Source organism: Plasmodium chabaudi, assembly GCF_900002335.3.
Source record: "Plasmodium chabaudi chabaudi strain AS genome assembly, chromosome: 13".
NCBI lineage: Eukaryota > Apicomplexa > Aconoidasida > Haemosporida > Plasmodiidae > Plasmodium > Plasmodium chabaudi.
Window position 1 is genome coordinate 1,671,546 of NC_030113.2, and position 20,980 is coordinate 1,692,525.

Sequence of the window (20,980 nt, forward strand, 5' to 3'; positions counted from 1 at the left end):
CATTATATAATATATATTATTATACATGTACATATTTTTTCAAAGTTGGAAACATGTATAAGCAAAAGAATATTAATAAGACCCAAATGAGGGTTGTTTAAAACATGTTTTAGAATTATAAACTTAATGGGGAAATGAAATAAAACAAGAGACTAAAGAAATGATACAACCTTTGCTCGTTCTTTTGTTCGTTCTTTTTTGTTCGTTCTTTTTTAATTTGCAAAATTTGTTCACACAAGTAATAAATACATAATCGTATATTTCTCATTTTTAGGTGTGTGCTAATTTTTTTTAAAATATTTATTTTACAATTTTTTTCATATTCTTTATTGCTTTCGAACAAATAATTACCGAAACGTGTATAATAATAAAATACCCAAATTAATAGAAGAAAAAAAAAAGAAAAATTGAGAGAACAAGAAACTTTTTAATAGTGTAACAAGCAACTTAATTTTTTTTTATATTTTTCTCTCTTTTGGTTTATCCATTTAATCATTATTATTTGTTTATTTTTTTTATTTATATACTTATTTATTATTAACCTTTTGTTGCTACTTTTGTTTTTTCAGTATAATTTGTGTAAATTGTACTAAAAATAGTGGCAATTATTTTGTATATTTGCACACACACATTTGTATGCATATAATTATCATGTTTTGTTAAACTGACGTATGTATAAATATTTATTTATTTAAGCTTTGGGATGGTAAATTCCCGATAAATGTGAGATATTTCAATTTATTTATTCTTTATTAACTTGTTAGTTTGACTGGAAACAATATGTCTTCGTCAGTCAGAAATATCTCCATAAATAGTGTATTAAATAAAAAAAAAACAAAAATAAAAAAAGAGAGTTGTATCGAAAATGCCCATATAAGTGATATCGGTGGTTGTGATACAAACACAGATCGTAGTGAAGTCAATGTGTTTGCAAAAAAAGAAAAAAAAATGAATACCGAAAATCTTAATGATAGTGATTATCAAAGGAACTGCTCCAATTTCGGTTCCTTAAAAAATTTAGTAGGAAAACAGAAGCTAAAAAATAAGAGCAGGAATACTACTAAGGCCTGTTTAATTAATACGGGTGATGAAAATAATACTTATAACGTTAAAAAATCTAAAAAAAAAAAAAAAAATATGATAAAAAAAATGTCTTTACCAATGAACTCAAAAGTTACTAGTGTAAATAAAAATACAAAAAAAGGTGTAGAGGATATAACATTAAATTTGGCTGGTACCAATCTAAATGGTGATGAAAAAGCTAGCGATTTTACTACCCATTCAATGAATGGAAAAATGAAATTACAAGGATATGATTTTTACAAAAATAAAAAAGCAGTAATTATTAAAAAATCACAAAATGCGAATATCTTTAAAAAACCAAAAAATATTAAACTTTTATTTAAAGGCAAAAATATAAAAGAAATTTTAAATAAAAAAAAAAATACAAAAATCGCTAAGCATGATCAACAAAAAAAAAACAAATGTTGTAATCTGAATATCGACAAAACAAAATCGAATTCGAATAATTCGGAAAATGTTTGTAATGAAGAAAACAACAACAATTTTGATAAAAATTTTGATAATGCACATGATGAAATAAGTGATAATAGTTGTTATAGTATAAATAATTTAGACACTAAGGAAAGCGACAATATGCGTATTGAAGATGATCGTATTTATTCCATGTATCGCCAAAATGATATAATTAATAATATAAAATATTCTGAAACATATAGCAAAGACAATTTACTAAAAACTGAAGATATTAAAAATAGTGATCATGCAGCATTTTTAAAGGAAGAAGTACATGATGATAACCATTTAAATACTAATTGTATATCTATTGATGTAAATGAAAATAAAATAGATAATACATGCCCAGAATATAATGAGATATATACGAATGAACAAAGCAATGAATCTAGAGATGGCTATATTACATATAAAACATATGTCTTACAAAATGAATTAGGGGGTAGCAATAATATCCCATGTGAAAATGGTGAGGATTTATCTGCCAACAACTATGACGGTGATAATGATGAGCAAAAGGGGGAAGACGAAGAAGAAGACACTGTTGCAAATCCTGATATACAAAACCATTCTTATGCAAACGAAATTGAATCGGAAACTGCTCACGATGAGGGACTTGACGAGATGGAGATTCCGAAAAAGATCGACTCTGCGGATGAGGATAACAAAAATTATGAAAGTTCATTCAACAATTTTAATGATTTAACAGATGGGTCACTTTCGAGTATATCTGATTCATTTAGTTTAAAACGGCTACCCAAAATTCCGAAAAATATAAATGCAATGGATAGTAATGAAAGTATACAAAAACTCGATGAAGAAGATTTATCTCCCTCTTCTTTGAATGTTAATCTAAAAGAATCCAAAAAAAACGAAAAAAGAAAAAGAGAAGTAAAAATGATTGGTATTTCTAAAGTTTATGAAAATGATAAAGCGTGTTATTATTCAACTACAGTTTCAAAAAGCTTATCAAATAATAAATTGAGTATAAGCCAAGAATTATATGACGATAATAATATTGTTAGTGTGTCTGAAGAGCACAGTAGTTCATATCTTGAAGATGGTTATGATATGAATAGTAATGCTAGTTGGGAAAGTAAAATAAAAGATGAATATGCATCTATTGGTAATAAAAATATAATTAGATGTAAGCAAGGTGTTAATAGTTTCGAACCAGTTAACGAAGACGTGAACAAAAATTTAGGTTGTGGATCAAATTTTATGCCTAAAATGAAAAAAAAAAATATAAATAAATATGATTTATCAAAATCGGATAATTATTTTATAGACAATATAAATGATGAAAAAAACAATGTTGAAAAATTTTATTTTGCAAATTCTGAACATAGCTATAGTAATAACTCTTCACTTAATATGAATATGGGTATAGAAAATTCAAATGGCGAAAATAGTAACATTTGTAAAAAAGGAAATAACATTGATGATACTCATTATAGTGATGAAAATAATTTCTTAACAAGTAACTCATTAAACATGCAAAATTCTGATCACAGTTCTGGAATAAACATTGAAAATGTAGGCGACCTAAAAGAGTCCCAAGAAAATGATGATAAAAAAATAACTTATCATAGTGACAATAATGAAGAGTGTATTAGTCAGGATAATATTGCACTGAACTTGTCGCTACTTGAAATGGGTGAGTTTAATCGAAGGGATCAGGAAATGGATCCCATTCAATGTGATGATGCATCTAATAATGAATCAGAGCACGATGATGATAATTGCATTATAACAGATAATTATAATGGTGACAAAAATGAATATTTAGTAACGCCCCGTTTTTATAATAGCAATATTCTTTCAAATGTAGACAACAATTTTCATGGGGATTCTGAAACGGTGCAATATCGGGGTGTCGATAATAATCCTAGTGCTGAACTATTTTACTCTTCCTCATCCTTAAGCAGTCATAATAGTCTTGAACAAAGTCAAACAAAAATGGATGAGAATAAAATATTAACAAATAATGATGAAGAAGAAATTGAGCATTTCCCAAATGAGCATGAAGATACAATAAACGAAAAAAACGATACAAAATTTGAAAATGAAAATAATAATTATAAAAATGAGGATAGTATAGAAATATCAGAATCAGTTAGCTTAGCAAGTTATGCTGAACATTCTCAAAATGATGATACTGAATTCGAGAAAAATGAGATGGTTGATAAAGACGAAAATGAGGATAACTATGAGCAAAAAGAATACAAAAATGATTCTAAAATAGATGTAGAACCCGAAACGGAATATAAAGCAAACGACAATGATAGTTCTATGCTGGATTCGAGTTTACTTATTGAAGACGAAAAAGATGGAAATTTGGGAAGTAGCTTGTTAAGCGATGACCCCCCCAAAAAAAAAAAAAATAGATTCAAAGGAAGCATATTGCAAAGCATTAAAAAATTTATGGGAAAGAGAGGCGCGCCGTCCCCCAAGAAAATTGCTCACCGCGAAGAAGCGGAAAAGGAGGAGGAAAAGGAAGATAAAATGAATATTGAAATCGAAGCAGAAAAGGGCGAAGAAATGGGTCTTGAAGCAGAACCAGAAAAGGAAGAAGAAATAGATGTTGATGTAGAAGTAGAAAAAGACGAAGAAATAGATGTTGAAATAGAAGAAAAAGAGAAAGAAGGAATAAATGCTGAAGCAGAAGTAGAAGAAGAAATCGATATTGAAATAGAGGCAGAAAAGGGAGAAGAAAAAGAAGACGAAATAGATGCTGAAGTAGAACCAGAAAAGGAAGATGAAATAGATGTTGAGGTAGAAGCAGAAAAGGACGAAGAAATGAATGTTGAGATAGAAGAAGAGCATGACAATAATAATGATAAAACTGATAGCAATATATGCGAACAAACCGAACAAGATATTTCATTGGATGCGGGCAAATTAGAATATAATCAGTTTTCTGTTTCTAATACAAATACAGAAATGTTAAATATTAATAAAAATATTTTTGATAAAAACATAAAATATTATAAGCGAATTAAATCGATGGAATATAATTCCTCGTTATACATAAGTAAAGAGTGTGAAAAAAAACATGCATATTCAGATGATGAAAATATAAAAATAAATAATAAATTAAGGAGACAGAAAATTGAGCAGGATAACAAAAATGGTGTTAAAATAGATGAAGCAAATGATGAAGAGTATGATTTAAAATGCGAGAATATGGAAACAAAAAATGAAAACGAAAATGATCACAATGAAGAAATTAAATATAATTCTAATGATGATTCATCAGTTCGTGGTGAATTTAATAATAAAGAATATATGAGCGAACTAAAAAGGGTTCTACAAGAATTTATGGAAAAAAAGACAATTTCTAAAAATACAAATATTACTGTTGAAGAAGAGGGAGTAGATGCAGTACCTTCTGAGGAAGTAGTAGAATCTAAAATAGTAGAGGAAGGTTCAATAGAAATAGACATAGTAGAAGCAGAAGAAGATGCATTTACTCCAATTCCCATGTGTGATAATTCCAAGATCGATGAAGAAAATGAAAAAACAGAGGATTCCAAATTAATTCAAGATGATAAAGAAGAGGACAAAAAAAATATTCCTTCGAACATAATCGATGAAATAAATCTGATTAAAATTAGCAATGATCAGTTAACAAAAGAAAATGATTCTTTGAAAACAAATTGTTATAATTTAACAAATCTAATAGATGATATTAAGAAAGAAAAATCGAAATATGAATTCGAAAATGGTTCGTTAAAGGAGCAAAACGAGGAGCTAAAAAGTGAGAACGAAGCGTTAAGAAATGATAATGATTCGTTAAGAAGCGACAATGAGACCCTAAGATGTGACAATGAAACACTAAGAAGTGATAATGAAACACTAAGAAGTGATAACGAAACACTAAGAAGCGATAGTGAAACGCTAACAGAACAGAATGAGGAGCTAACGCAGAAATGGGAAGACCTGCGCAAACAGAATGAAGAAGGGGAAAATAAAATTTCCAAACTTATAGAAGAAAATGAAAAGATAAAAAAAGATATGGAAAAAATAGCTAAGGAGAAAAGTCAAATCAAAAAGGAGTATGAAATATTATTAGAAGAAAAAAATAATTTGAAAACTGAAAATATTAACAATATATTAAAAATAAAATTATTAAAAGACGAAATAACCAAAGTTAATAATAACAGAGCAAAGTTAGAAATTGAATTGGAAAACAACAAAACAAGTATAATGCAAAAAAACGAAGATATTAATAAAAAAAATATATTAATCGATGAATTAATTAGCGAAAAAAGTCTTTTAGAAGAACAGATACTCACTTATGATGAAAAAATTGAAGAGATAGAATCTAAGAATATCGAAAATGATAATTTGAAAATGGAAATAATTGAAATTAAAAATGTTGTTAATTCGAAGGACATAGAAATAAGTGATATGAAAACAAATGAGAATGCATTGAGAGACGAGATAAAAAAATATATAAACATGGCAGATGTTGATAAACAAAGAATAAATAACCTAATGAAAGAAGTAGGTATTTATAGAACCGATTTAGAATCTAGATGTTTAGAAATAAAAAAATACCAAGATGAAGTAAAAGTTTATGAAGAAGAATCGGATAAAATAAAACAAGAATTAGATGCATATAGACAGGAAATAGAAAAGATACGAACCGAATCTAATAAACTCGATGAAGAAAATAATAAATATAAAAATGAAATCGATTTATTACGAAAGGATAACGATGAATTAAAAAATAAAGTAACACAGTTTGATGCAAAAGAAGAGGAAATATGCAAGAAAGAACAAGTAGGCAAAGACGATGAATTAGCACATAGCAAGGATGAAGAGAACATATTCGATAAAGATAACAATAGTGAGGACACAGATGAATCAATAATAAATAATAAAGAGAGTAAACAAAATATATTTTCTGATTTTTTTAAAAATATAACAAACACATCGTCTCCAAAACATTTAATAAATTTATTTGGAAAAAAACAAGTCGATGTTTTAAATGATAAAGAAGTTGAAATACAAGCAAAATTAGATTATGCAAATTATGGAAAAATATGTGAAGAAATTGATGAACTAGATCTTGAAAAATTACAAAATGCACACAAACAGCTAATAAAGAAATACATATTTTTAGAATATCTTTTTAAAGAATATAAAAATGATAAAGAAAAATTGGACATAGAAAATAAATCTAATGAGGATGAAGAAATAACAAAAATTTATAATATTATAAATAAATTGAATCCAGAAAAAAAAAGAAAAGCATTTCAATACCTCGAGCAGTTATGCAGCTCGTTATCTTCATCCGAAAACTGCAAAAACGATGACAAAAATGAATCGGAACAAATGGAATGGTTAAATATGATAAAAAAGATATTTGTAAAATTAGACACAAATGAAAATGATACTATTTTAGATAAAATATTTAAAAAGACAAACGAAATTATAAAAAATGTTGAAATGGTAAGAAATGATTTATCAAACATAAATAGTAATCATAATAATAAACATATGAATACACAAATAGATTGTTTTAAAATAATTGCACATCTAAATACCATATTTGGAGATACTTTATTTATTAATTCAAATATAGCATTGATTCAGCAAACCATAAAAGAAAAAAATAAATTTGTGGACAATCCCAAATTGGAGATATTTAAAAATATAGACACTGCTAAGGGCGAAGAAAAGGTTGAAGAATTTAATACGATGAGGAATGAAATAAATAAAAATAATACAGAAAATTTAAAAGCTAATGATGAAAGCGATTTTGAGTGGGAACAAAATTTGATTACCTTCTTTGAATTGTGCTTTTGTAGTGACTTGTTCATAATTTTATGCCATTTATGTAAAGGAATAAATGAAATAAATTCCTATGTAAGGAAAAATGAAGAAGATAAATTAGAGAGAAGTATTTTTTATTTTATGAAATCCCTTGATGATATAATTAATTTTTATAAATCCGATAATGTTAATACATACTTTTTAGAAACATATGTTGATTTATTTCAGATGATAAAACAGTATATAGTAAAAATTGAGCATGTAATAAAATCGGAAAGAAAAGATAAAATTTTCAAAATAGTATACGAAATTTATAACATTAAAAAAGTAATTCGATTTATTTTGTTATCCTTTTTTAAGTTTCATAATATGGGTACCACATCTAAATTTCAACCTCCATTATCTCATAGTAGTATCACCACTATGAAAGATACAAAAATAAAAGTCGATTTAACTAAGTCGAACAATACAGATGAAAATGAAAATTTTTATAAAGATGAAGATAGTGTAGAAAAAACTTATTGGGGAAGTCTACTACATAGTCAGTCTCATAGTGCACGTATTGAAGTAAAAAAATATGGATCATCACAAAATAAAAACGAAGACAATTATTATTGGAATGGATATGGTTCAACCATTATGAAAGAACAAAATCATATGAATAAAGGTGTCAAAAGAAATGCAGAAAATGTACTAACGCAATTAGATAATATAACAAATAAAATTATCCAATACAATTATAATTCACATATTGTACCAGCATTAATAGCTAACCATATTGATGAGTCAATTATTTTGGAAAGGAAAGAATATGAAAAAGAATTTTCATATAGAAGAGAAAATTCCTATGAAGAAAATAATACCAGTTGTCATATTTTAATAAAAAAGAAAATATTAGAAAATATAAAACTTAATACTATAATAATTAATAGTACTGATTTTATAGAATATATAAAAGAAGATATTATAAAAGAAAAATTAAATAAAAATATTTTTTTTAAAAAAAACTTTTCTATAAATATAGACATAATCCATAAGCATTTATGTATTATGTTTAGATTAAACATAGGAATAGATTACGATTATTTTCATGATAAGTTTATTTCCTTTTTAAATAAAATAATTTCACAAAATGTTAACAGCACCTACAGTGATATTCCACAAATAAGTATTACTAATCTTCCAAAAGAATTGAATTATGATGATTCATATTTTAATAATAATGATTTAGATCCAAAAGAACATAACATACCCCCGAGTTCCACTACGAAAAATAGTGACATTGCCCCCCAAAAAAATGATGAGACAACTGCAATGAATTATCCACTACTTGAGATTGACAATAAATTTATGGGCATACTATTTAATATGTGGCAAAAAATGGAAATTAATTTTTTCGAAAAAATATCCCATGATAATATTAACTATTCTTCTAATAAAGTTGTAGAACCCAAAGAGATGTCAAAAAAATATATGTCAGATACAGATTCGATTGAAAATAATCATAAGAACCAAAGCATGTCAAACTATCATCTTGATATAGATACGCAAAATGATGACAATAAAAATTGTACAAAATCAAACACAGTTTTAAGTAAATATAAAATATCCAATGAACTAAGAGAACAAGATTATTCTATAGAAGCTTATATAAAATTAATGGTTCTAGATGTATTTAAATGTACTGACGAAAAAAAAGAAATAAGTATAGACGATTTTATTATTCTCTTTAAAAATCTCAATATAAATATTAAAATAGATGCTATTCAGACTACATGGGGTATTATAATCGGATGTAGAAATATGAACATAGCGTTGAAAGAAAAGATATCGATTGAATCATTTATTAAAAAAGCATATACGACTAATCCTTCTTTAATATTCTATGAGTATTGTAAAACAAAAGTGAAACTAAAAGAGGCAAAAAAAAATATCAAACTACTTCAAGTTTATAACAAAAAAATGCTTCTCTTATTAAAAAAATAATATTGCTTGTTCATAAAAAAGGAGATGAAAAATAGCTAAAATTGTTCATAAATTGATTATTTAAAAAATGTTCAGAATTTTAATAAAGATATTTATTCTTTTTTTTTTCCACTTTCACATTAAGCAATATTATGCATTTGTTTACTCAATGTAACTTCCTATTTCTCTACATGTGCAAATTTATTTTTTGGAAATCATTAATGAAAAATAAAATATATATGTTACATGTTTGAAAACTTTATTTATTTGTAATTTTTATATATTTTTTTAATTATTTTTTCGAAACAAACTTTTTAATTTTTTGTTTAAATAGTAATTTTGTTAAACTGTTTATATTCTTGTTCGTATGTATAAAATATTTGGCTTAACAATTTCACCATACATTTTCAATCGGTCTTTATTTTGCTGTAAATATTTACAAAATCATTATCAAAGTGGGTAACCATACATATATTATGTATCTACATAATACAACTCAAACGGCATTACTTATTTGCAACTTCTTTACTATTGTTAGCCTGTTTGAGATATGCGAATAAGAGATTTTGTGGAAATGTTTGTGGCATATATGTGGAAAATGAGTCCCAATATATAAAACTGTAAAAATAAAAAAATTGCAAAAATAAGCATTTGAAATGTTGGGTAAAACAAAATTGGGGGATCAAATAAGCATATTAAGAAAGGGAAGGTATAACAATATACTATTAAAAAAATGGCTAGTAACAAAATTAGGAAAATATAATTTCTGTTCATTATCAAATGATATAAATAGTAGTAGCAAATATCAAGTTGAAAATTTTCAAACCGATTTTTTAACCCCCCAAGAATTAAAGTTAGTATATAATAATAGGAAACACACATTTACAAGTAGTTATGAAGATAGAGTGAATGTATTTTTAAAGCCACTTGAAACTGACACATTACAAGAGGGCAATAATAATAATCTGGCTAGCTCAGATAAAGAAGAAAATGTAGGAACTGCAAAAAAGGAGGAAATAGAAAAGGGTGTGGACAACTGTGAAAGTGATAAAAATAATTCAAATGAAAAAAAAAAAAGTTTTTTAAAATTTTTACAAGTAGACCGATTTAATGCTTTAAAAAATAATAAACATAAATATGTATACGATTTTGAAATAGAAAATATTACAGAACTTAGTAAATATGAAGCAGGAGAAATTGTAAATGTTTTTTTTTGGACAAAAGAAAAAATAGGTATTGGGTTGTTAAATAGAAAAAGTAATATAGTAATAAGAATAATAGAAAGTGATATAAATAAAACAATAAATGATATATTTTTTATTAAGCAAATATATGAAAGTATTAAAAAAAGATTTAAATATATTTATAATATTAATATGTATGAATATATACATTCTTTTAATTTAAAAAAAAATGGAAACTTATTTTGTAAAATAATTAATTCTGTTAATGATAATATACCAGGTCTAAATGTAGAAATTTATAATAATAATATATATATAAGATATGACAATTTAGCTATACAAAAATATAGCTATATTTTTGAAAAAGAGCTAGATCGTATTTTTACACCTAAAAATATATATTGTAAAAAAATCGTTAGTAAAAAAGAGAAACGAGCACAAGGAGGAAAAGAATATGTATTAGAACAAATAAAAGGGGATGATCTAGAATTAAATTATTCTGAAAATGGATATACATTTTTTAATAACATAACGAATATAACATATGACATATTTCATCTTTATAATAAACAAGATCGTATGTTTATTAAAACTTTATGTGATTCCTCTAACATTCTTAATATTAATGGAAATGTTGGAGAATATATAATTGGGGCATCTTTAAAAAATGCAGAAAGTGCAGAAAATGGAAATTTAAATTATAAAGAAAATATATCAATCATACTATCTGATTGTATAAAAAATACTAACTACATCGAAAAGAACATTGCCCATAACAATTGCAAGCACATCACATCATTGCACAGAGAAAGTAATTCAACTTGTTTATTTTTTCTGCAAATGTGTAATTATATTTATGTGTGATCATATATCCCTTTATTTTTTATCACACATAATAATATTATTTTTTTACCGATTTTTATAGACATTCTCGAAGAGTTGAATAACATGCACCTGAATAATTTAAAGTAAGAATTGTTTTCATTTTTTATAAGCCAATATTTATATATAACCGTATGAGCATGTCTAGTTATGCATTCATTTCTCTATATTACAACCGTATAAGCACTACATGTTTTTCCACTTGCCAGATTTGATATTGTTATATTTAACATACAAAGTAGTATTGTTTATCGGAAAAGTTCGTATACTAGTGTGTACGGAAAAAGGCACCTAGTTTCTTTTAAGGGCATACATAAATATATAAATTCTATAGAAGATATTTTACAAAAAAATGGTATTCCCAACTAAATTAGTGTCATTAAAATAGTATTTGTTCCTATTATTTTATGCATTTTCAGTGTAGTATAGTATCCCCTTCTTTACATGTATTGCTTATCTATATATATATGATCATATGTTTCCTTTGGGTCCCTTTTACAGGTATGCTTTTCATAACAGTTGAATTGTCAGCCATAGATTATGACAAGTTTTTAAATATCGTTAGGTGTGTGTTTGAGAATAAGAAACGGAGTATATCTATTATTTATGAAAACTCATGCAGCATAGAAAATAAGTAAGCTTTTTATCCATCCCACACTGTTTTATTAAGTTAGCAGACAATTTTCGTACCATTTCTTTACATTTTTAATTCTTATTATTTTTTCTTCTTTTTTAGTATCCTTAGCAATGATCACAACTCATGGTATTTGAGATCGGTGTGTTTTAAATTAGGGCATGATTAAAACTTGTTACCAATTATACAAACAACGAATATCAAAGAATATCACTTCATAAATTAAGCTTTGTTTTATTCATTATTTTTATATTTATTATTACAATTATTTCACTATTGTTCAACCTTTCCTTTTTTTTGTCAATTTGGAAAAAATTATTTTTTTTCCCTTACACACAAAGTGCATAAAATAAATACAAAAAATTATAATAAATAAAATAAAAAAATATATATATATATATTATATAATATATAAAGAGTTTAAAAAAAATACAAAAAGAAATAAATCGAAAAAATATTTTATATATATTTATGTATTTTTGTTTTTTATATAATTTTTTCATTTTTTCACACCCATTGAATGTGTTATACATGTGTTGTTTTTATAAAAGTTAGAAAATAACAATTTACTGTTTTACAAATTTTATATCTTTGTATTTGACACATTTGTGTGATAGTTTAATTAAATTTTTATAATGTTTTAAGTATACATATTTGCATATACTATGAATATATTTCTTTCCTTTTAAAAATACCATTTGTTGTAACTGCTAATAATGAAAGTTCGATATAGGATTTATTAAAAACAAAAATATCAAACACTATAAAAATATATTAAAAAATATACTTTATCTTTTTTTCTCGTTTTAAAGAATTATTTATATTTTTTTATTTTGTTAAATCATATATTGTTCCTTATTTTTGGATTATTTTTTATTTGATACTTTGAAAAGTTGCAATAAAAAAAAAATGGACAGCCCAGAGTTGCTTAAAATTGAGCTCCAACGATTAAAAAATGATTACGAAAATGTAAGTAAATAACAAAACAAAACAAAACAAAACGAAGTTTGTGTATGTCATTTATTGGCGCATTGCATATGTGCGGCTACTAGGTATGTGCATATATTTATAGTTCCGTAAAAATTATATTTTTTTTTGCTTCTCTTTCTTTTTAAACACTTTGTAGGAACTGTCTATAGACCATGTAATGCCCAAGACACAATTCGATTATGCTTGCTTATTAATATGCTCGTCCGATTTAAAAAACATAAAACTTGCATCATCACTATTACATGAACTATTACTTATAAATTATAATCGTATCGATTGCTTATATCAATTAGCTATAGCACATATAAAGTTAAGAGATTATAAAAAGGCAAAAAATTATTTAAATGCTTTATTAAAAATAGACGCAAGAAATACTAATGCATTAGCACTAAAAAGTTTATTATTTGATATGATATCATCCGATGGACTTATAGGAGGGTTGTTGGTTGCCCTTACAGCATGTGGTGTTTATTTGTCTTTTAAATCTTTTAAATATTTTTAATTTTTTTAAATATTATAAATTATTATATTGCTCATAAATGCAACACAAAAAAATGTTATGTATAGTGGAAAAATATTTTTTTTTCAATTTATTTTAAATTAAAATGATATACAACAAATCACGGAATTGCTATTAAACATGTACATATAATACAATAAATTTTTAGTTAAACAAATTTTCAAAAATTTTCAACATGGGAAGTGTGCATATTTGCTTTACACTTATATATCCAAATGGGTATTGCAAAAATCGAGAAATACAAAAACAAAAATCCAATTTATATAAAATAATCTATGGTTAATTGATTTTTTAGAATATGGCGTTGCATTATAAATATGAAGAGGTGTGTGTTGATTGCACACATATCTTTCCTATTAAAAAAAAAAAAAAATTACAATATTTAAATTAAATATTTATGTAGAATATAAATAAAAATTAGTTTACATAAAAATGGAATAATATATTATTGAGATATAAGAAGTTTTACTTGAATATGAAAATAGTTCTTCATAACAGTTATCCTATTCTATACAATAAAAAAAATATATGTACATGTATCCATATATTACAACAACTGAAATAACCACACAAGATAGTGAATAGTAGGGAAGACAATAAAAAATACGTAAGCTTAAACAGGACAAATCGATATTCTTTTTTGACAATAGCCTATATATGAGGGCTAGTGTTTTTATATTTTTTTTTTCTTTTACTAATTATATATTTTTTTATTGTTTCAATTTTAACTTTTATAATATTTTTAATTTGCTTTCTTCGTCATTCATACCTTGATAGGGGAAAGCCGTTGGCTTAAGACGCAAACTGGTCTAAGCATTTTTTTATGTATATTAAAAATTGTAAAAAATAAAAGATAATTATAATATTCTTTTTTTTAATTCACAAAATAAGTTGTTTTATTTATATAATTGAAATGGAAAATAATAAAAAATGTTTATGTCAATTATATATAATATAAAGTAGGTGAAAAAAAACATAGTAAGCGTGTGTAAAATTGTAATAACATAATTATATATAATATTATATACAGCTAGTAATTTTTTTCATTTTATTTAGTTAAATATTTCTCTTTTTTATTTTACATAATCTTGTAATTTTTCCTTTTTAAGAGTACACAAATTTTCATAAGCATAAAATTGAAGGGAACATTTTATACTACCGCATTTAAAAAGTGGAAAATGCTTATTTTAAAAAAAAAAAAAAAAAACGTTAAAAAATTTTATACAAATACAATGTTGTAATAGTGCCAATAAAATTAATTGCATTCATTTCGTTGTTTATTTAAGTATAATTTTTATATGCATATAGTATATTTTTTAAATGGGAATAGGAAGCGTACACTTCCTTCTACTATATATAATATATCACTATTTCCCTTTGCCTTCAATTTTGTGGAATATGTAAAAGGTAAAGTGTAAATATATTATAATCTATTTATGTTATTATTTTTGGAGGGCCTATTATTAAATAGTCACATATTGTAGTACTCTGTTGTATATGGTAGTGTGCAATGGGTTTTTCTCAACATATGAAGTTTCATACTTAAAGGGAAAAACAATATAATAGCAAATTCAACGGGTCATGAAAAATCTGGCCCATAGTAAAGCATATCAAGTTAATAAAAATACGGCAAAATAATATTAAGTATATATATCATATGCATGATGAAGTAAAAAAAATGTAATGTGTGAAAAGAAAAAGGCTAATCATGTACTATATACATATGTGATTAAAAATAATGAATAAATCTTGGGACAATAAAAAGGCGGTGCATCAATAAAAAATAATACTGTGTATTAAAAAAGAGAAAAAAAATATATATATGCGTATGCCACACTATTTAAAAAAAAAAACAATGATGAATGCAACATATGCCACATACGTTTCCTCTTCCTTTTGTATGCATACATGTATAACCATAAAAATGCATGTTGGGTCTTATAGAAAATAAAAATATATATACATATAAAAAATAAAGTAAATAAAATATAATTAAAATAAAAAAATATATTAAATAAAAAAAAAATTGCAAGCAACCATTTAGCCCTTATAGAAATTTTACATTTAAATTTATTGCCACGTTTTGGTTTCATTTTATTCTGCCTGTACATTTATACAACACTTAAAATAAACATATTTTAATTTTAAAAAAAGTAAATAAATAAATTAAGCAGGATAGTATAAACAATATAAATAAGGCTTTATATGCATACACAAAAAACGATAATATTTTGTTCTGTATTTAAAATTTTACAATGTATATATATTCTTGCATAAATGGATGTATGAAAACATTTTTAAAGGCTACAAAAATATACATACATATTCATATTATATTTGCTTCCTTTTGTGTATCGCATTTGTGATGCAACCCCAATTGTTTATGTTTCCATCGCGCCCTTACGCGGTTTTATCTGCTCTTGTTTATATAATAAGAAATAATAATATTTAAACATATTTTATTGCGCAAATATATATATATACATATTCGGTGCTGATAAAACATTATGTAGGTAGCAAGGCATTTGTCTGACCAGTATATTTTTTTATGCGTTTTTTTATTTTTTTCACTTGCTCGATTTTTTGAGCTTACAAATTCGTCTATTTTCATTTTATGCATTCATACCAGCAAAAAAAAAGTAGTATGGATGAGCTAGACAAGTTTTTAACATATGAATATATTAGAGAGTACCTATTCAAAAATAACAGATATGATATACCTTTAGGAGAGTATCATAAAGTTTTAAAATGTCGAGAAGGGAAAGAGGGGTTTAATAAAAAGTATAGTTCCTTTGATTTGAATGTTTTAACATTGTATGATGAATTGATTGATATATTTCGATATAATAATTATTTTATAAAAATATGTGAATTTACATTTTTAAAAATAAGTAGAAATACATATCAAGGACGTTCTCATATATCTTTTGGAAAGAATGGGTCCGAAATAAAAACAACAAATAAAGGAAATAAAAAATATGAAAATAACGGAACAGATATATCAACAAATATTCCCTTACGAAATAAAAATAACAATAATGAAAAATATAAAGAAAATGATGATCCTAGAAAAAAAGAAATAAATTATAATTGTATAGTAGATGGTAATAAAGTTTCAAATATTAAAGATGTGTTGAAAGACACATTTGATGCTTTAATATTTTATATGATAGATAAATATAATATAAAATTAAGAATGAATCATTCATATAAGATTCAAGAAATATCGAACTATTCAATAACAAATGAAGAAGTTTTTAAATTTTTGAAAAATGATAATTATTATAGAATAGATCTAAATAAATTACAATATGATATTAATGATTATTCATATTTATTTTATAAAAATATTACACAATTTATAGATTTTTTTAAATATATGAAAGACATACATTCTTGTGCATATCTAATCTCTTTATTAATAAGAATAATAGCTGATAAAAATAAAATTCAAAAATATAGTTCTCAATTATTTTTTTGTAAAAGAAATGATGAATGTATTTCTAACCTTTATATAAATTATGTTAAACAAAATCAAGACAATTTTCAAAAAATATTTTTTAATAGTAAGCTAGTAAACATACATAATATTATTGCATCCAAAATTTCATTAATAGAAGAAGTTAAAAAAAAAATAATACATCGAAAAGATTTGATATATCCAGATGAACTAGTAATATGTTCCTTTGTTAAGTCTTTTTACAATTTCAAACCTCTAAATCCCGAAAATGAAAATAATAAAAAAGAGCTAGCTTTTCAAAAAAATAAAATATTACCTAACAATCCACCTACTAATAATGTATTCTCAGCACCCTATCATCAAGATCTTCAAAATAAAAAAACAAAAAAAATATCACCGAATGAAATAAAATCCAAAGGTGAATCAATAAATGTAAAGGATGGTTATAACAACTTTAATGAGTCTGATAAACAACTTATAAAAATAAATATAGAAAATGAAATAATTGATAGAGATAATTTAGAAAGTACTGTTGCTAGTTCGGTTAATAATATAAATGCTATTACAGATGTGAATAATACTGAATATACATCAAATGAATCAAAAAAAATAAAACAGAAAAATGGTTCTACTACTATAGATTCTCTCGAAATCGAAAATGCGCCAAATAATACAAATAATTCAAAAAATAAAAGTAATAATGAAATCCTTAAAGAAAGCATTGAAGATGATAAAAAAAGCGAATCCACAACAAAGAGTGATAAAAACAAATTATCATGTTATGAAATTTTAAAAAAAAGAAGTATTATTCGATGTTCTACTAGATTATCTTCCAAAAACGTGACTAAAGATGATAACAAAGATTTGTCAAATACACAAAACAAAAATAGCAGCCATCCTATCAATAACAATCGCCCTAAAAATAACAACCGATCTAATAATAATAACAATAATGCTGGGAATAAGCGGAACGATAGTAAACGCACAAACAGTGCCCCAAATAATAAGGGCGACAATAAATATAATAGTAGTACCAAAGAGGGAGCAAAGAATGTTGAGAAAAAGGCAAATCAAAACACGAATGCGAACACAAGCACAAACACGAATGCAAATGCAAATGCAAATGCAAATAATAAAACGAATGCAAGTACAAATAATAAAACGAGTGCAAGTACAAATAATAAAACGAGTGCAAATACAAATCCACAAAAAAATAATGAAAAAGCAAGTGCCGATAAAAATGGAAACATAGACAGTAGAGAAAAATCAAACAATGAAAAAGAAAAGAGTGAAACAAATTCAAAAGAAAAGACAAATACAGATCAAAAAAAAAATGATAATGAAAAAGATGATAATGTAATGAAAACAGATAATGAGGAAAATAATGGGGATGGTGGTAAAAGTAAAAAAACAGAAAACGATTTAACTTATAATAATGATATCAAAAAAACAAGTGATTATCAAACTAGCTATAAAAATGATGATAAATATTTATTATTTAATAAAAAAAGATGTTTTATAGATTCATATGAAGAGACTGATGAATCAGAAGATACATATGATACAGACGATCTGTGCGATTCGAAAGATCCCGAAACTGATGATGAAACAGCAAGTGATGACAAAATAATTATGGAAAAAATATTAAAAGAAAAAAATGCCAACAGTTTTGAACAAGATAGAATATTTAACAAAAAAGAAAAAATATATAATAAAAAATTAATAAAAAAAAGAAAAATAAAACGTGATAAATATTGTGAAAGTGAAACATCCACAGATGATTACATTGTTTATAATAATTGGGATAGTAGAAATATAAATAGTAAAAAAAATAAAAGAAATTTATTTTCAAAAAATGGTTACACTAAAACGTTAGGTAATGATTATGACAAATATAGAAAACAAAAATATTTATATGATAAGTATATGAGAAATTCTAATTATAAAGAAAGGGTATCAAACATAATGAATATGAACAATATTCCATTTTGGGGTAAAATCCCGAATTTTTCAAATCCAGATGAATTTACAAATATATCAAATTATCTCTACATGCTCAATATGCATAATATTAATAATAGATGTAAATGCAATAATATAATAAATGATTATGTATGTCTAAATTCGGGAAACCATTTTAATGATACTTGTATTTTTAGTAAAGATAATATAGGATTGAAAAAAAGGAAGCTTTACGAAAATAATTCACATGAATATAATATGAACCATTTCAAACAAATGAATAAATCAAACAGCCATTTACAATCTAACTCGTTTATTTATAATAATAAAAATATACCGAAATTTTATACTAACAATGAATTATCACCAAGCAATAAGTATATAAATTATAATGACGAGGACTCTATATCTATAAAACATATAAAAAGACATATGAATACTATTGGGAAAAATAAAAATATATATGGAAAATCAAATAGTGATATAGGAGAAAATTGTAATAAAATAAAAAATCGATATATTAGAAGCATGGAAAGTAATAGTAGTGTGGATTATGAAATAGATGGAAAACATAAAAAGGGTTTCAAAAGAATCAATAGTAATGCTAGTGATCATAATTGGATTAACAAAGAGAGTTACAAAAATAGTAACAAATCCAATATTGAAATGATGGGAAGAAATAAAAATGGTGAGCATTTTATGAATAATGAAGAAGAATATAGCGAATATGAAGAAAGAAAAAAAATCAAAAGACGTAAAATAATTGAGAAAAATAATGTATATCCTGATCAAAGTTACATAAAAAATAAACAATACTATTGTCAAGGTGACAAAGAATATGAAATTAACAAAAGAAATGAAAATTCAAATCATATATTAACACCTATATGTAATAAAATTCCTATGAAAAATGAATTTTATTCAGAAGAAGAAAAACAAGAATTTGATAATATTAATATTATTCAAAAGATCAATGAAGATTTTTGTTACTTAAATAATAATGATAAAATAAATGTTATTAAAATATTATGTAGTTATAGAGCATATTTGAAAAAAATACTAAGCTATGAATATATGAAACAGGACTTTTCCTTTGAAGTTGAGACTTGTATATTTTATTTAGACTATATTAATTATAATAATAAAAATCGAAACAACAGAAAAGATGAAATATCTGATAAAATAAATAACCAAGATGATAGCAACTATAGTAGCACAAATAGTAATGAAGGTGAAAATAATATTTGGAATGTAAATAGTAGAGACAAAAATAATAATCTATATTATGACATAGACAGAATGAAAAAAAATACTTATCAAAATAAGCCATACAATAATGATAAAATGAATGATCATAATTTTTTGAAAAATAGAACTAACAAAAAAGGGGAAGATCTATTATGTAATTCTTTTAATTCTTTGGAAAATGATAAAAAGAACAAATTAATAAAAAAAATTGCATCATATACTAATAAAATAAAAGCATTACATCAAATTATCACATCCTATACTAAAATAAATTTATTAAATATTGGAAAAATAAAAAATTATATACAGATAGCTAATTGTGTTAAAAGATATCCATATTATTTTTATTACAATGAGCAACTACCTGATGGTGAAGAACCAACTAATGAACAAGCCTTACCATGCTTAAGAGAAATGGGGAATGAAATACAAAATGTAGGAACCGAAAAAAATAAATATGCACACAATAATGAGAAAAAACCATTTGACCTATTCAAATAGTAATACAACAGTGTACCGATAAACCATAAGAATTTGAACTTTCATAATAGGCATGCCAAGGAAAGGAGAAAGGTTTTTCAATTTGTCTACCTGAAAATGGATTTAAATATAACCAGTATGAACCATAAAACAATAATGCATTACAAGAATTGGAATTAATACAAATAAAAAAGGTTAGTAAACTAGAGCATGGGCATGAGTACGTATTAGTATTTACATTTTTCGTGATAAACATGTGGGAGCTTAAATAGGGTGCTTGAACTGTCGTTGTATTTTTATTTTTTTAAATAAATCATATTTTTATATAATGCGAC

The 20,980-nt window shown here is 24.6% G+C and overlaps 5 protein-coding genes across 5 annotated transcripts; 4 read left to right on the forward strand and 1 right to left on the reverse strand.

Moving 5' to 3' along the window:
* Positions 1-780: 780 nt before the first annotated feature.
* Positions 781-9,306, forward strand: PCHAS_1345100 (conserved Plasmodium protein, unknown function; the record flags this gene model as incomplete). Its single annotated transcript, XM_737118.2, has 1 exon — positions 781-9,306. One exon carries the CDS (start codon positions 781-783, stop codon positions 9,304-9,306), a length of 8,526 nt encoding a protein of 2,841 aa, XP_742211.2.
* A 635-nt stretch (positions 9,307-9,941) lies between these two features.
* Positions 9,942-12,154, forward strand: PCHAS_1345200 (conserved Plasmodium protein, unknown function; the record flags this gene model as incomplete). The annotated part of the gene is made up of 5 exons (XM_734863.2): positions 9,942-11,280; positions 11,395-11,437; positions 11,561-11,706; positions 11,853-11,985; positions 12,088-12,154. 5 exons carry the CDS (start codon positions 9,942-9,944, stop codon positions 12,152-12,154), a joined length of 1,728 nt encoding a protein of 575 aa, XP_739956.2.
* Positions 12,155-12,894: 740 nt separating this feature from the next.
* On the forward strand, positions 12,895-13,477 carry PCHAS_1345300 (mitochondrial fission 1 protein, putative; the record flags this gene model as incomplete). The annotated part of the gene is made up of 2 exons (XM_016799354.1): positions 12,895-12,954; positions 13,112-13,477. The coding sequence occupies 2 exons, from the start codon at positions 12,895-12,897 to the stop codon at positions 13,475-13,477; spliced, it is 426 nt and encodes a 141-aa protein (XP_016654655.1).
* Positions 13,478-13,698: 221 nt separating this feature from the next.
* Positions 13,699-14,312, reverse strand: PCHAS_1345400 (conserved Plasmodium protein, unknown function; the record flags this gene model as incomplete). The annotated part of the gene is made up of 3 exons (XM_016799355.1): positions 13,699-13,848; positions 13,965-14,003; positions 14,265-14,312. 3 exons carry the CDS (start codon positions 14,310-14,312, stop codon positions 13,699-13,701), a joined length of 237 nt encoding a protein of 78 aa, XP_016654656.1.
* Positions 14,313-16,109: 1,797 nt separating this feature from the next.
* Positions 16,110-20,666, forward strand: PCHAS_1345500 (conserved Plasmodium protein, unknown function; the record flags this gene model as incomplete). The annotated part of the gene is made up of 1 exon (XM_735482.2): positions 16,110-20,666. One exon carries the CDS (start codon positions 16,110-16,112, stop codon positions 20,664-20,666), a length of 4,557 nt encoding a protein of 1,518 aa, XP_740575.2.
* Between the last annotated feature and the right edge of the window lie 314 nt (positions 20,667-20,980).